Genomic DNA, 17608 nt, shown 5'->3' with positions numbered 1-17608 from the left:
CAGTGAGACCAGACTTATACAGCCCAACAGATAATTAGACCATATTTCTCAAACATTTCAATGTTTGAGAAAAATAACAAGGCTACTCTGTCAGAACCCTAATTCTGACACAAAAACAATTAACTAATTTAGAGCTAAGCTTGCTCAAGTGTATTTCCTATCAAGGCAATCACTAACAGTTAGGAAAATTACTATTCACAGCCACACCAAACCAACTCACATCCTTACCACAAAAACATCATAATATCCAAACATGCTCACAGACTCCTCAATACCACAAAAATATCACTTTCAGTTCCCTTCTAGAACCACCCGCAATGCACCCATCCAATCACATGGATTTGATCACATCAATATCACACAAAAATGGAGAACCTAACTTTGACCTTTGCTAAATTAAGCTATATTCCTTATAGACATACATGAAGTGGCCTGATTTTCAAAAGTACTGACAAACCACAGCTCTTATGTTGTTCAATAGGAAATAAGGATGCTCAGCATTTTTGAAAATCAGGCCATGTAATATTATTTGCACATAGAACATAGGCGGTCAGAGTTAAAGGGTGGGATTGTATACTGCATCTCTAGAAGCTGCAGCATACACAAGTGCACCAAGGGAGGGGTTGTTCTGTTGAGATTCTGGGTTGGTTGGGGGCTGATACAGCCCCAAGCACAACATACTGTCCAAGATAATATGGGGGGGGGGGAATAATGTCTTAAAATATGGCCCATGGTGTCAGTAGTCTGGTAACTGATCCACATACCGGTTCTGAGGTAAATTGTCTTTCATCTTAGGGTGACACCAGATCAGAATACCAGAGAACTGATTTCCTTTTTTGAATTAAGCAAGGGGTGAATGTATATGTGTTAATTCCGATAACGAACGAGACTCTGGCATGCTAACTAGTTACGCGACCCCCCCAAGCGGTCGGCGTCCAACTTCTTAGAGGGACAAGTGGCGTTCAGCCACTCGAGATTGAGCAATAACATACACACACACACACACACACACACACACTATCCCTGTTTTACAGCCTACTTTTATAGATGTGGGACTCCTGAATTAGTCTGTTTGAAAGTAATAACTCTCTTTTAAGTAGCTCTTTGAAGTGTGTGAGTGTTGTAAGTGAATGAGGGCTGAGATTTTCACATAATCATGACTTCAGGGGCATGGACTTCAAGAAAAGCAATAAATACTGCAAGATTTGTATTAGTTCAAATTGCAATAGTTGACAACACAGCCTGAAACAGGATGAGGTGCTGACAGGGTAAACATTGAGGAGCTTGGACTGAGGAGGAGTTCAGCACTGAGGCGAGTGAGTTGTTTAAGTTATTTGTTAGTGAAGTAAAACAAAGAAAATCTGTTAAATAAAATAAACAACTAAAAATCCTTAGACCTCTTTCACCATATTTGCCATATCTCTTTTGTGCCTCATCCTCTCCTTCTTGGCTCCTCCACCTCTTGAATTCCATCTTAGCCCCACCACCTGCTCCACCTCCACTGACCATGTCTCCTGCCCCATGACCAATACAGTCCAATCCAGTGGGGGTGGAATTTAAGAGAGGCCATGAGGAAGATGTACACTCCCTGCTGGTGATCTCAGAACAGAGTTGAAGGATCTTCCCCTACCAAAAAATACCATGACAGGAATTACTTCAGAATAATGAATAAACCCTAATGTTTGTCTAATATGTAAATAGGTAAATAAATAGGATAAACTTTGAAATTGTATGCCATTCATGGAATTTGTATCTGCATTTTATATTCTGATTGAGTCAAAAATCTTTCCATGAACTACATGATGAGTTCACAAGAAATAACAAAAGTATTTATATTTTCTAGAATGTACATTCTGTCAACATTAGCTTCATAAAATTAATAGACAATGTTTTCAGTAAACATTCATAAATTAGCCTTATGCATCTTTTTGTGTGCCATTTGCAGACAATCTCTTGTACTTGTAATTGTTCTCTTCCTCGTATTAGTTTTTCTTCATTTTCTATTCCACTAAGCTAACAAAAACATCTGGGTTCTGAGCATATCAGTCTATTTCTTGGGTGTGTGGGGAAACAACTATTGCTAAATCCAAAGTATATAAGCTCTCTACTCTCAGTTCTGAAAAATCAGCACAGCCTTTCTAATAAAAAACAAAAGAGGAAAAAAATATAACAAAACACAATCATTATTCCCATCCCCTGAGCATACTAATATATAGTTAACCAATTTGCCATTGTTGACATTCTTATATTTTCTGGAAGCTCCCACTTGTGATCACAACACCTGCTTTATTTAGAGATGAAACATTTTTTTAAAGAGGAAGCCTACCATTTTTATGACAACCTTTCTTTTCTGAAATCATCATAACTTAGATACTTTCATAAACAGCTATAGTAATGCGGCAAAGAATGCAGATCAAGCCTAAGTATAGGTAATATTGAGCTTGATCCTTTTTCCACTGAAGTCAGTTGAAAAAGTTCCATAGATGTCAGTGGCTGCAGGATTGAGCCAATGGGGTGAAATTCACTCACGTGTCAAGGGCCAGCACAAAGCCCTCTGCTTCCCAGATAGTTTCATTCATATAGTGGGTATGCTGGCTGAAGAGTCGCATATGGGTGCAAGGGAATCCCCTATGTGCTGGGGGAAAGGTCTGTGTGTCAGCCTTGTATAGGCCAGCACAGAATACTACACTGGGAGGTGTGCTGGGGTTAGTGCAGGGGGGAGCCGCTGATCCAATGGGCCCAGGAGCTAGCATAACTGGTGTAAAGGGGCTGTGACTGCCATTGCAACCTTTATGGAATAGAGCCACAGGGGTGGGGTGGGGAGGTGAGGGAGGCGTAGAAGGGTGTGTGCACAACAGCCCTGCACCTGGCCCTGTCTTGTGAGAGGGTAGATTTCACCATCTCAGCCCCTCTGTACTCCTCCCATGTAGAGCCCAAATATATGGGCTTGATGTGGGTACAGTGTACGTCAGCCACAGCTTACAGATATAGCCTGATGGGTACTACACTTTATCCCAAATATATTATGATGCTTTGAATTGCACCCTTAATAGGTAATGAGTTTGGGAGAAGAATGTTCCCTTAGTCATGAAGACAGTGAATGGCAGGCTGCTGTGATAATTAAGAGGTGAAAATTTTAGTGTATAAATTAATAGAAACCCCAAAGAACTAAAAAGGGGTCAGATGTGTCAGGGAAATATGCTAGGGCACTGAGAAAGACAAATAAACAACATAGAAACATGTTTTAAAATATATTATTTCTGGTCAATGATCTTCACTATAGTCTCTCCAATTGATTGATTTAAAGATAACTCAAGAAAAGGCTTTCTAAATCTTTTTGTTTTATGCGATACTTCACTACTAAAAAGTGCATTATATATCATACCTATTGTCTTCATAATTAACTAACCATGGGTTAGTTTAACTTAAGATATTACCAGTAATGTTTCTATTGTTTTCAGTGGAGTTACTCTGGATTCTGTCTGAAAGTATTTGTCTTACATTATTTAAATTCCACATGTTGTTATTGCCAGGAATATTTAAAAGGGAAAGAAAAATGGGGGGAAAAATACAAACAATTGAAACCAGACTCTGTAAAGTTCTTGCTGGAGCAATTTTAAACTAGATTAATGTAAGAATAATAAACGTGTATGTTATATTGAACAGCACTAAACTTCTCTTTATTACACACAGCTTCTTAGTAATGTTATATGTCTAATTGCCTGTTGTTCTAATACTATCTACCTAATACGTATCCCTCTTAAAATTTGACATTTAAAATATATTTCAATTAAAGTCTAGCACTTTGAATTTCTGGAAAAGAGGAACTTGCTATTGTACTTTTATAGTACAAGATAATTGGGTTTGAACTGAAAAGAAATTTAAGAAATGAGATTCTTGAGCACTAAGGTATAAGAAATTCCAAGGTATTTCTTCTGCATTTAATACTATCAGTTTACTCATTATAAAAACAACATGGTGTTAAATTATGGAAACATAAACACATTGCTTGAGACCAAGCTATATTCTACAAAGTAAAGTCTGGGTTGGGCATTTTGAATAATTTGAATGTCCTTTAAGCTTAGATGAAAAATAGTAACAAATAATTGTTTTCTGAAGATCCATATCTCAATGGATGTCAGCTGTGTGTGTCTGTGTGCCTCCAAATGGGCTTGAGGCGGGACTCTAACAAGTCCTCAGTCTACTATGCTATCAATACTGTTTCTAAAACTTCCCACAAAAGGCACTTCAGAATAATGTAAGATTTACTTACTACACTTTCTACATGCCACCTGTTAATTAGTTGAGCTGAGTTCCACCCCAGCTGCCAACCTGGGAAGAAAGAAACCCAGAGAGGAATTCAAGCTCAGATCCCTTACATGTCAGGGCATGTTTGTGTCCTTTGAAAAACATTTATTCCATCTCTTGGGTAGCTCCCGTTTCATTTTTCCTCCTTAGCCATAAAACATCCATGAAAGGGAAAAAGATTTTGTACATATGTCTACCAAACAGACCTCTAACAAATTAACTCAACAAATTCTGGAGCTACGATCAACTTCCTGCTTGACTTGAAAGGCTAAGAAGTCTTTTGACACTGATTTAGCAGAGCAAGACTGTGATACAGATAACATAATTTAAACCCTACTTTAACTAACCTACTCAATAGCACATTAACTAGGGAGGAAGGATGGTCCAGTGGTTAGACCGCCAGCCTAGGACTCATCAGATTTGGGTTTAATTACTTGTTCTATCCTAGACTGTCTGTATTATCTTGGGCAAGTTACTTAGGGTGTGTCTACACTTTGAGTTGCAGGGGTATTCCCAGCTGGAGGAGATATTACTGCTGTGCTAGCTAGAAAGTTAAAAAATATAGATGGTAGTGGGGGGCATACATAAGGTTGCCCTGCTTTTTCTTTCTGGATTGATATTTGTTATAAGGTGCGTTTATGGAATCACCATGAATCAACATTCATGATGTCATGTACTCTTTCACAGCTGGGACCTAAATTTTGCAGAAAGGCTCTAGCTGAATTCTGCAGCAAATTGGAAATTCTGCAGCAGTGATGAAAAGTGCTATATAAGAGTTAAGTATTATTTAATGAGAAAGTGAGGTAATAACTGAATTAAATATGAAAATAAATACTACAATCAGTACATTTTTCTTTACCTTATTTGTTTTGCTGTTGAATTCAATGTATATTAATACTGCCCTCAGTGTGCCATAGATTTTTTTTTGACAGTGCATTACTGCATTACAGAAGTTATCTGAGGTGTGTTCAAGGGGTTCATGGCAAGCTGGTGGTTTTGATAGCTGTGGCCCTCAAGTCTTGTCTACATCACAAAATTACTTGTGGCTGGCAAACTTTTTAAACCACATCTGCAATTATGTTGAATGCTGTTTGTCACTGGCTATGTTTGCAGCTAACTCTGATCAGCTCTGGTTTCACTACACCCACTGCTGACTCCATTTGTCCTCAGTGGGTAATTTTGTTACTGTAGACATGGGCTAAAGATGCTCAAATACCTTCAAATGTCACACTGATACCTTCAGTTCATTTTTAATGTGTCCAGTATTGGTTGATGAGCCATGTCCCTTCTCTTTGTGATACTTTTTTCAAACAGATGATTTGTTTAAATATAGCAAAAGCCCAGCAACTTGAGTTACCAGCAAAGCTGAGCTCAAGTCAGTGGCCAAACTGTAAAATCTGAACAAAACATTTGATTAGTTTCAAACGAAAAGCTGAATTTTGTTTTTGTTTTGTTTTTCTCAATGAAACAAAAAAACAAAAACAAAAAAAATCAATTTCTGTTGAACAAAACTTTTGAACCTTGGTGTGCCCTCATTCCTGGGTTGACTGTGTACCATGCTAGTCCCTTGGAGTAGCAGGCTGCGCTAAATTATTCCTGTTGCCAACAGTCGTAAGGGACTAATATGGCAGCCATGGATCCGTGGGGTATAGCGAATTCCCAGCCATGCCCCCTACACTGGCAGCTGGGGATGGGAAGAGGACTTAGTATAGGATCCTTTATGCTACTAGAAGATACTCCCTCAATGTGATTATTCTTCCATGATTGGCTATGTCAGCTTTAGTGACAGAATCCACCATTATTATGGTGCTAAGTATCTGCAGATCACAAGAATCACCCTATGCTCTGCCCATCCCTGGCACGCTCCTCCTCCCATATGTTGCCCATAATGCAATCAGAGAAGGGGCCGAAGATCTGGTACCTAATCTGTCTACTGCTGAATCTTATTTTAAAATGATATTTTTCAAATATATAAAGAGATGAATGTATTTTATATTAATTTTTGTTTTGAGGTTACTTGTTGCTTTGGTTTGTTTTATATTCAATTACTTAATATAAAAGAATGCCAAAAATGTAAAAGATCTCTTCAGTTGCATGGCACTAACTTACTTTTGCAGTGTTCATCCATTTGTCATTGCAAACATGTATTTCAGCAGGAAACCACATCAGATGAATTAGGATTTCCTGTTCAGCTTTCAGAGTAGCAGAAAGCTATTGACGTGTCTAGCTGGTTCAGAGTTGTTATCTACCATTACAGGAGATACAACTTTGACATTAAAACACTTTAGTAGTTCTTCACTGGAAGGCTAAAGTGTCTGGGCTACATGGTGTCAAATTAGTTCTGTCCACCTCTGTGGATTGCTTGCAGCAACATGCAGCTACTGGGACTAGTAAAGTACAATAAATTGCAGCCTAAGAAAACTGTCTTTGATGTCAGGCAACTGTGCTTGTGCTCTAAAATAAAAAATATGTATGCACAGTCATAAATCAAGGTGCTCTTCTTAGCCAGATGGAGACCTGTTCATGGCCATGCTCTTTTTTCCAAGCAAAAGAGCTCTCTTATTTCTTAGCAACAATATCTTATAACATCACATAATTCCAGGCAGTATCAGAAAGCAATTTCCTTTTCTCTCACACACAATAACTAAGACTTGAAGAACAGAGAAGAATTTTATGATTTATAATTTGATTTTTAACACTATGTGGGTGAATTATAGCAATCTGCATGAAGTTATTTATAAAACAGAAAGTACTTCTCATGCCTCTACCATAATTCAATCACACACAAAAAAAGTGTGTGTGAGTGGGAGGGGGGAGATATGACCAGTATAAAATGGCCTAGTCATTTTCTTGATTGGTTTTTTGACAGCTTTTCCTTTAATTTTTGATCACTGAATCCTGCCACAAGACGTAACACTGAACAGGGGAAACTTAGTACAAAACAAGAACAAAGATAAATAGGAATGTTTCACAGAGGTTTAATTTTCACTACAAAGATCAGTTAAGTTTAAAATGTTTTAACTACTAGATGTTTTTAAAGCATGGGGCCCCATCCATGAGGACGGAGGTATTTCCTATCTTGTCCTTCTTTGGATGCCTTCCATTTATCTTCCATCTAAAGATAGGAAATGTGTCTCCTTCAGGCTCATTTTTGTTAGCAGCTCAGCAATTTCATTTGTATATTCCTTCATAACTCTTGGATAAATGCCACCCATTCCTAGTATACAGTGGTGTTGTCCCAGAATGGTAGAAAGACAAGGTGAGTGAGGTAATATCTTTTATTGGACCAACTTCTTTGGTGAGAGAGACATGCTTTCAAGCTTACACAGATCTGAAAAAGAGCTCTGTGTAAGCTTGAAAGCTTGTCTTTCTCATCAACAGAAATTAGTCCAATAAAAGATATTACCTCATCTATCTTGTCTATCTATTCATTCCTAGTTACTTATTGCAGTTTAAATTGTCAATTTATTCCACCACCACCTCATTTGCTACTTCAAGGCCTGGTCTACAGTGCGGGGGACAGGGGATCGATCTAAGATACGCAACTTCAGCTACGAGAATAGCGTAGCTGAAGTCGATGTATCTTAGATCGGCTTAGATTGACTTACTTCGTGTCCTCACGGCGCAGGATTGATGGCTGCTGCTGCTGCTCCATTGACTCCGCTTCCGTCTCTCACCCTGGTGGAGTTCTGGAGTCGACGGGGAGCACGTTCAGGGATTGATGTATCGTGTCTAGAAGAGACACGATACATCAATCCCCGATAGCTCGATCACTACCCGCCGATCCAGTGGGTAGTGTAGACATACCCCAAGTGCTGGCAGTGCCTTATCTTTGTTATGTGCAACAAGTAGCTCTTGGGTAGGTGTTTTCCTCCTTGTCTTATATGGTGAAGCCTTCAGAGAAGCTAAATAGAGTCTTCCTTTGCATCACTGTCCCTTTATTCCAAGTAGCCTAGTGGAACCCTTGACTCTTGCAGGATTCTGACTGCATATATAACCAAAGAATGCATTTATCTTTGGATATTTTCTTTTCAAATTCCATCATAGACTTCCTAGCTTCCATTATATAATTTACCTGACACAGTTTATGTCTCTACCTATTGGTATCACTTGAGCTGAATTTTTACTTTTTTAACTTTTTTTATTTGAATAAACTCTTTAACCAACATTGTGAGTTCAATCCTTGAGGGGGTCATTTGGGGATTGGTCCTGCTTTGAGCAGGGGGTTGGACTAGATGATCTCCTGAGGTCCCTTCCAACCCTAATAATCTATGATTCTATCCCTTCTTTTCTGCTTGTTTCTTGGTTTTGGAGTACACATGCACCCTGTCATTCCAACATGGCATGCTTACATATATAGATTCCAATCTTATGCTAAGGATTTTACTTTCTTAACTTTTGTCTTCAGTTTCATTTTTAAAACAGGGTTTGTTTGTTTTTTTAAACTTTCTAAAATTAGGATCACTTTACTAATCCTTTATTATCTTATGGTTATTCTTACTTAGTCACTCAGTTGCAATTACTTCTTAAACCAAATCTTGTTTGTTATTTAGATCAAAGTCTCTTGTGCACCAGCAAAGCCAGATATTCCTAGAAGCAATTCTTTATGGTGTCAGGAACATGCTTCTCCAAACTGTGCCGTGGATAGGCATTTGATCAATTAAATTTGAGTAGTTGAAATTACCTCTTTATTAGTGTTTTACTAGTTTTTGTGTCCTCTTTGATTACTCTTAATATTGCACATCCTCTATCACTATCCTTATCCAGAGGCCGCTACTAAATTGCCATTCTTATGAGTTGGAATTTGTATCCAGATAGAGTACCACCTGGCATCTGCCTCTCCAATCAGAAATTTTATTTCAAAAGCAAGAGCAAGATTACAATTGAATCAACTTGACATTTTGTGTCTTTGCCTTTTTACTAAAGCTTGTGGGTGCAAATTCTATCTTGAGTCCCCCTCCAACATCTGCAGTACTTGGGGAATTGACACTTCCAGGAGGTACCCCTCATCTTCCTCCAATGAAGACCACTATGATTACTGAGAGTTCGTTCAGTATCTCCCCCTGCTGCTCACTGCTGCGTTTTTCTCAGCTCTCAGTCTCCAAGTGCAGTTTGTGCTACTGGGAACGGTAGGAGAGGAGTTAATCACTGCAGATTCAGCCTTCTTCCACCTCCCATTCTCTTGGTTTAAGGGGTGAGGGCCCAGATTTTTAAATGTGTTGTTATGGGTTCGGCTAATCTCAGTGAAGTTGGTGGGCTTACCAGCGGCCTTTCTTTCAGGATAAGTGTAAAAATCAATTGAGCTACGTAAAACTAGATAGCCAAAACCACACAAGCCTCCACCCAAACACAGGCACATGACAAGGCTTGAGTAGAAGTTTAGCCATGTGACCCAAGGGCTTTTGTATGTGTGTGGCCTAAGAAAGCCTACAGCGAGAGCTTTGTGGTTTGAATGCTGGCTGAAAGTGGCTTGGAACTGTGGGCAAAGAACATGTCTGCTGTTGTTTGATTCCTACTGTGTTCAGGGAAACAGGACGTTAAGCTCCTAAGTCACTTTTGAAAATGGGTCTTAGCCATCTAAGGCTATATCTGCACTACAGATGCTACTGCAGCACAGCTATGGCACTGCAGCTGTGCCACCAGAGTGCAGTAGTGTAGACATTTCCTACAGTGACTGAAGAGGTTTTTCCCTTGCTGTAGTTAATCCACCTTTCAGAAAGGTGGTATCTAGGTTGACAAAATAAAATAATAAAATAATAATAATAATTCCGTCAGCCTAGCCACTTTTATACAAACAGTTAGGTTGGCTTCACCAGTGCTCAGGGATGTGAATTTTTCACACCCCTGAGTGACATAGTTAACTCAAGCTAAATTTTAAGTGTAGACTAGGGCTTCAATTCTTAGGCCTTACAATGCTGAACACAGCAACACCTAAATACCTTTATAAATTTGGACTAATGTATCTGTGAGAAGAGTCAGGTTCATGAGTACATGGGCAGACCAGAAGGTGAAAAGGAGGGAAAGCTAGAAGGAACCTACAGGGACATAAGTGGTAATTTGGGAACAGCAAAAGCAATTTAGGAGAGAAATGGAGATTTGGATGGAAGAGTCACATTGGAGGGCAGAGAGAGATGAGATGAAAGATACGAAAAAGGAAAGGAAGTATAAATTGATAGGGGAAAGAGATTTTAGTAGCCAGCAGAGGAAAAATTTAAGAGAAAGAAAACAAAAGCTTACAAGATTGAAAACAAAAACTAGGATAGATAAGAAAGAGAGAAGTAGAGATGAAATAACTAAGATTGGACTCAGCTAAGGTTGAAAGAGTGGGAACAATTTAAAAAATAAAAGGAACAGAGCCCTGGAACTATGGAAGAGAGAACAGTTAAAGGGCTGGGCCTGAAAGAAAACTCGGATGGGTATTTTGTTTTCTTTGTCCCTATTCTTTATTGTACAATTCCCCATGTTTTCTTTCATTTCTTCCAGTAGCAATTAGTGTGGCTGTCTATAACCCCTGGGTCAAGAAATATGTGCTACAGGGGTTGATCCAACTCCTGTTTAAATAAAAAAATCAACAAGTTCAGTGGGAATTGGACCCAACCCACTTCGCCTTCCTCTGCAGCGTGGGACACAGGTCACTTGCTGGAGGATTCTCTGCACCTTGAGGTCTTTAAACCATGATTTGAGGACTTCAATAGCTCAGACATAGGTAAGGGTTTGTTACAGGAGTGGGTGGGCGAGATTCTGTGGCCTGCTTTGTGCAGGAGGTCAGATTAGATGATCATAATGGTCCCTTCTGACCTTAAAGTCTATGAGTCTATGAGCTCTTCTGCAGCAGGCAGGGGAAGATTGCACACTGGGTCTTGTAAGGCTTTTTATCTGAATGGCTAGAGATAAGACTCAGACAACTTGAGGAGGAGCTGGAGAAAGCAGTTGAGTCATGAGGGAAATATGGGATGTAGCAAAGGAGTAGGGGTACTAAGTAGTGTACGAGGGGGCCCACTTGGATATAGTATGTATGGTAATTAAATATAAAAATCATTATACCTTACTGACACTACCCTTATTTCAATTCCCACCATCTGTCCATCACTGGCTTCCAATATCACTCTCCTCTATCACTCGGTGAGACTGGGATAGGGCTGGCAGAATTGAACAGTTGGGGCCTGATTTTAAAAGCTATGCAGACAGAGGCCTAGTGGGAATTTCATAAGCCCTTATATGGGTTAGGTGAAAAAGAGGTAGCTTTTTCATTACAATCTCTCCCCCCACCCCGCCACCCCGCCAGCCTAGCCTTTATCCAACCTTTCTTTGTTAGTTAACAGATCTAACTCCAGGGTTTGGAACAAGACCTTAAAAACCAGCAGGGGAGGATAGTTCTTGGGGTAATGGTGTCATGTGCTCTTCCCATGAAAATCCATCCAGATTTGGCTGAGTTATAAAATGTGGAATATTGCTATTTGCACATGGGAATTAGCAATTATAAGGCACTGGCAGTTTCATTTTCTGAACATTCTAGCTGCACCACACAGGCTCCTCAGTGCTGCTGGAAAAACCTAGAAGTGGCTGCGCAATTTTAAAATGGGTTTTGTGTCCTTTTTTAAATTCTTTATGATGCCTAAAGCCTACAAGATGTTTCTTTTTGCTGTGTTTTTCACTTCAGAAACATCATTAGTGGCAAGCCTGGTTTTCCTTTTTTCTAGAAGACTTGTTGGAGGCCTCAGATGGATATTGGTAGCTTTCTCACACCTTAATGGAGGGGTAAGTTTGATAGAAATAACTTCTTTGATAAATGTCTCCAAAATACTTAGGCTTTGATATTAAATAGATATTAATAAAAATGGTGTCTTAAACTTTAGTCTGACTATTCCCAATCTTCAGCCTCTTCTGGTGTCATAATTTCATAGCTCTTCTTTTGTTTGGAGTATAAACTGTTGTCAAGCTCTGGACTTGTAATGAAAATGAGCAGATTTACAAAAATAGAAAAAAGGTTTTCCTGCCTTCTTTATACATTACAACATTTTTAAAAAGGGACACAAACCTCTTTTATGAGAAATGCATAAGGAACATAGCTAGGGTGACCAGATCACCATACTAAAATATCAGGACACATTGGGGTGCCATTAGCCCTGCCCACAGTCCAGCCCCGCTCCTCCCAGGCTCCCACCCCCTTCCCGCTCCACCCCCACACCACACCCTTCCTCATCCTCCAGCCTGCCGCTGGCTTGCTGCGTCCTGTCACCCACCGCCCGCCACTCACCTCTATGGCACCAAATTCCCCTCTGCTGGATGGGTGCTCACCCACCCCACCCCCGCCTCTTCCCTGCCCTCGCACCACCCCCATTCCACTCCCTTCCCCCAAGTCCCCACCCCTGCCCTGCCTCTTCTTTACATCCTCCCCCTCCCTCCTGGAAAGCCTAAGCACCGCCAAACAGCTGTTAGGTGGCAGGAAGCACTGGAGGGGGGAGGAGCAGGATGTGGTGTGCTGAGTGGAGGGGGGAGGAGGAGGGAGGAGCTTGGCTGCAATATTTCCCCATGGGTGCTCCAGCCCCAGAGCACCCACAGGGTCAGCACCTCCCTCCCGCTCACCTCCTTACCTGAATATCGGGACAAATGGCATCCTGATCATACATTTATCGGGACGCGGGACAAAGGGTTAAATATCGGAACAGTCCCAATTTTATCGGGACATCTGGTCACCCTAAACATAGCCAACTGGGGATGGACGCACGCTGTTTTAAATCAGCAGTATAGGTCGACTAGTTGCAACAGCCATTAATAACAGGGGGGTGACTTTGGGATGTGCGGCAGGGAGGCTGCGGTTACTCAGCTATAGGACTATAGGGCAGCGGTTCCCCACTTGCTAGCCGGTCTGCAGCCAAGTAACGGTAAGGATGTGTGAGAGTTTCAACTGCTCATCCAACCTGGAGCCCCCCAAGCCCAAGGCTGGCTCTTAAAGCCTGGCCCAGTGGGCACCATAGGGAATTGAACGGCATCTCCTTGGAAACCCTCAACCTCCCCGCTGGGAGCGCTGGGGCAACCCAGCCGCGGCCTGCCCGAGGGCTTCCCTCAGCGCATGCGCATACCGGGAACTACACATCCCGGCATGCTCCTCGCCGCACCTGGGCCAATCGGCAAGGCGAACCCACTTCCCTCCGCATTCCACCGCCGGGTGCGGGAAACATCCCTGCGGGGTGGGACAGGCCGCCTCAGTTCCCCCCGGCAAAGGGCTGCCGGCTGGTGTCAGGGCGCAGGGAGCGCGCGCTGGGAAGGCTGCAGTGTCTCGGCAGCTGGGCCTGCAGAGGAATGAGGCGCGGCCCCAGAGAGACCGATTACGGGGGCCGCGGGTCCCTCACAGAGCTGGGGGTGGGCTGAGCCCGGGGTGACTGAAGGGCAGGCGGGGGAGGGCCGAGTCGGGGGACTTGGCGGTTACAGCCCAGCGCTTTCCCGCGCGCTGTCAGTCAGGGGGCGTGAGGTACCCGGCTGCCGTTTGGTTGGCTCATGCCGCGCGAGCCCGCCCACGTGTCCTTTTTCTTGTTCGCGCGCGCTGTCAATCAGCGCTCTGGCTGCTCGCGACGGGGACTGAGGCGCTTTGCCGCTCACCACCCCTGCGTTGGCACCGCCCCTTCCCTGCCTCGCTTCGCGCTGTCAGGCAGCGCGGGGAGCCCTGCTGCAGGCGAAGGTTCACTTCGTTTAGCTCGCCTGCTCCGCAGCTCGCGCAGCTTTGGCCTCGCCCTCTCCCTCCCGGCTCGAGGGCCCCCTGACTGCCTGCTCTGGGCTTGGGTCGCGCGGAGCTCGGCTCGGTAGCCGGCTCGCGCCGCCCTAGCCTAGCCCCGCCCATCTGCGAGGAGCCCAGCTCCGTCGGAGAGGAGCGGCCGAGTCGGCTGCTGGGCTCGGTTTCCTGCTCAGTGGGCGTCAGTTGGGCCTCGCTGGGCCCCGCCCCTCCTTCTCCCCCCGCTGGCTCTGAGCTGTCAATCAGGCGCCGGGCTCAGGGGCAGGCGGCGGCGGCGGGCGGAGAGAGGCAGCTACGCCACAGCCCAGCGGCGGCCATTCGTGGAAAAATAGGCCGTCCCGCTCCTCCCAGCTCCGGCTGCGACCGGCCTTCTCCCCGCTACCCCACCCCACCCTCCGCCTCCTCCTCCTCCTCCTTCTCCTCCCCCCCAGAGCGGCGCCTCAGCGGGGCATTAATGCGGGATGAGCGGTATGTAACCCCCTCCCTCTCTGCCTCCCTCCGCCCGCTCCACCCTCCATCCCTCATCCCCCTTTCTTCTCCGCTCTCCCCTCCATGCCCCTCTATCCCGCCCTCTTTCGGTCCTCCTCTGGCCCTCCTTCTTCCCCCCTTTCTTCTCTTCCTTCCCTGCCCACTCTGCTCTCCGTCCCTCCTCTTTTCCTCCCTCCTCCATTCCCCTTTTTCTCCCCTAACCCTCCCTCCTGTGCGCATCCTTCCCTCCTTCGTTCCTCTTTTCCTCCCCTGTACAACCCTCCTCCTGCCCCCTAAAGCATCGACGGCCGCTCAGTGGCCGTCGATGCTTTAGGGGCAGGAGGAGGGGGAGGGTTGTGGGTGGGTTTTCCCCCCGCTGTCTGGGAGAGGAAATCAAACCTCCCCTTTCTGGGTGTTAACTCTCCAGCCCTCATGGGTTGGGTTTCAAACCACGTTTTGGGGACTGGCTCTTTTGTCATAATGATTTGGATTGTGGTTTTCAGAGCGGCAAAATCGAAGGGATTGGGTACCAAAGAGGAGGTGCTAATAGGCTTTGCTTTTGTATAAAGAAAGGTAAATAATTAATCTGTTATGCTTCCTATTTTTTTTTGCAGATCAAAAGAAGGAGGAAGCTATGTCCACAGAGGGAGAGAAATCTCCTGAGGCAGAGAACAACAATAATAAAAAAAATAAAACTGGAGGCTCACAGGTAACTCATGCACACAAAAAGGGAACTGCACACCTCTTAAAACGAAACGTGCAGTTAACTGCATTTCCCGTTCAAAGCATCTTTCTTTGGGGTGGGTGAAACATGAATGGTAATCTTGACTGCCTGGACATGTTTTTTGGGTGGATTATACTTTAAACTGATAAATGGCTTGCTGTGTATTGAAGAATTTTATAAAAAGGACTGGATTGAGGAAGAAACACTTCGGCAGTAGTTTTATTTATTGGTAATAAATGGCCTTATTTTTCAAGCATATGTGAAGACCTGAGAATGTACTTCCTCATTCAGTACTGTATGATCTCTCTGTGTACTAAAACATCTTAAGCATTTTTGTGTTTTCTGAATAAACTTTCATAGTTGAACTGTCAGAAATAACTCACACCCACTCTTTTTCTAAATTTTGCTGCTGTTTTCTCTGTTTATGGGTAGGATTCTCAACCTTCACCTCTGGCTTTGCTGGCAGCCACTTGCAGCAAAATAGGGACGCCTGGTGAGAATCAATCAACTGGACAACAGCAGATTATTATAGATCCAAGCCAAGGTTTGGTGCAGCTTCAAAATCAACCACAACAGTTAGAATTAGTAACAACTCAGCTTGCTGGAAATGCGTGGCAGCTTGTTGCTGCTGCTCCTCCTGCTTCAAAAGAAAATAATGTTTCTCAACAAGGATCTTCTATTGCTTCAAGCACAGCAAGTCCCTCCAGCAGCAACAATGGGAATACATCTCCTTCAAAAACTAAATCAGGTAATTCTGCTACTAACCCTGGACAGTTTCAAGTAGTACAGGTACAGAATCCAAGCGGTAGTGTCCAATACCAAGTGATCCCACAGATTCAAACAACGGAAAGTCAGCAAATTCAAATCAATCCTGCCAATGCTACAACGCTACAAGATTTACAGGGTCAAATTCAGCTCATCCCTGCAGGGAATAATCAAGCTATCCTTGCAACTGCAAATAGGACCACTTCGGGGAATATTATTGCTCAGAACCTGGGAAATCAGACAGTTCCAGTCCAAATTAGGCCTGGTGTTTCAATACCACTGCAGCTGCAGACTATTCCAGGTACTCAGGCTCAGGTTGTAACAACCTTGCCTATAAACATTGGAGGAGTAACTCTCGCATTGCCTGTGATAAACAACGTGGCAGCAGGAGGTGGTTCTGGACAGGTTGGCCAGACTGCTGATAGTGGGGTTTCCAATGGGAATCAGGTAGTAACCACGCCTGTCACCACCGCTTCTGTTAGTACTATGCCAGAATCCCCTTCATCTTCTTCCATCTGTACAACCACTGCCTCAACGTCTCTGACTAGCAGTGACACTTTAGTAAGCTCGGCAGAGGCAGGCCAGTATGCAAGCACAGCAGGCAGCAGTTCAGAGCATACTCCTGAAGAACCTCAAACAACTGCCACAGAATCAGAAGCCCAGAGCTCCAATCAGCTTCAGCCTAATGGACTACAAAATGTGCAGGATCAGTCAAGTTCACTTCAGCAGGTGCAAATTGTAGGTCAGCCTATTCTACAGCAAATACAGATCCAACAGCCGCAACAGCAGATTATTCAAGCCATTTCTCCACAGTCGTTTCAGCTCCAGTCAGGGCAAACTATTCAGACCATCCAACAACAGCCTTTGCAAAATGTTCAGCTGCAAGCAGTGAGTCCAACTCAGGTACTCATCAGGGCTCCAACTTTAACGCCATCAGGGCAGATCAGCTGGCAAACTGTGCAGGTTCAGAATCTTCAAAGCCTTTCAAATTTGCAAGTTCAGAACGCTGGGTTACCCCAGCAACTAACCATCACCCCAGTGTCTTCAAGTGGGGGCGCAACTATTGCCCAGCTTGCACCAATGGCTGTTGCTGGTACCCCAATCACACTGAATGCTGCCCAGCTTGCTTCAGTGCCTAACCTCCAAACAGTAAGTGTTGCCAGCCTCAGTGCAGCGGGTGTTCAAGTTCAAGGAGTTCCAGTTACCATTACCAGTGTTGCAGGTAAGTGTTTTATCACATATATTTTCTTATATTTAATAGTGTTGGGCATTGAGCATGGTTTTGCTTATACTTCTGGGTTTAACATTGTAAGAAAATAAACTAACATTTTTTTAAAAGAATTTTTTATGATACGGAGATAGATCAGGGGTTCTCAAACTGGGGGGTCAGGACCTCTTGGGGTTATGAGGTTACTACATGGGGGGGTTGGGAGCTGTCAGGCTCCATCCCAAGTTCTGTTTTGTCTTCAGCATTTATAATGGTGTTAAATTAAAAAAACACTTTTTTTTTAATTATAAGGGGGGGATCACACTCAGAGGCTTGCTATGTGAAAGGGGTCACCAATACAAATGTATGAGAACCACTGAGATAGATGTATCCAGATTTCCCATCT

General features: G+C 43.4%; 1 protein-coding gene across 4 annotated transcripts in view; it reads left to right on the top strand.

Annotated features, from left to right (window-relative positions):
- Positions 1-12009: 12009 nt before the first annotated feature.
- SP4 (Sp4 transcription factor) overlaps positions 12010-17608 on the top strand; it is a 51616-nt gene continuing 46017 nt past the window's right edge. Inside the window, exons 1-3 of one of the 4 annotated variants that reach the window (XM_045006878.1) lie at positions 12010-12066; positions 15121-15215; positions 15663-17217. In XM_045006878.1, the coding sequence (XP_044862813.1) occupies positions 15141-15215; positions 15663-17217 (1630 nt within the window). In that variant the 5' untranslated portion in view covers positions 12010-12066; positions 15121-15140. Of the gene's footprint in view, positions 12067-13403; positions 13478-13516; positions 13688-13801; positions 14507-15120; positions 15216-15662; positions 17218-17608 lie in introns of those variants that run through there. The other 3 variants (XM_045006880.1, XM_045006879.1, XM_045006877.1) reach the window with 3 other exon arrangements.

The sequence above is a fragment of the Mauremys mutica genome, chromosome 2, assembly GCF_020497125.1.
Source record: "Mauremys mutica isolate MM-2020 ecotype Southern chromosome 2, ASM2049712v1, whole genome shotgun sequence".
In the NCBI taxonomy this organism is placed as follows: domain Eukaryota; kingdom Metazoa; phylum Chordata; order Testudines; family Geoemydidae; genus Mauremys; species Mauremys mutica.
This window is presented reverse-complemented; position numbering and strand designations above follow the sequence as displayed.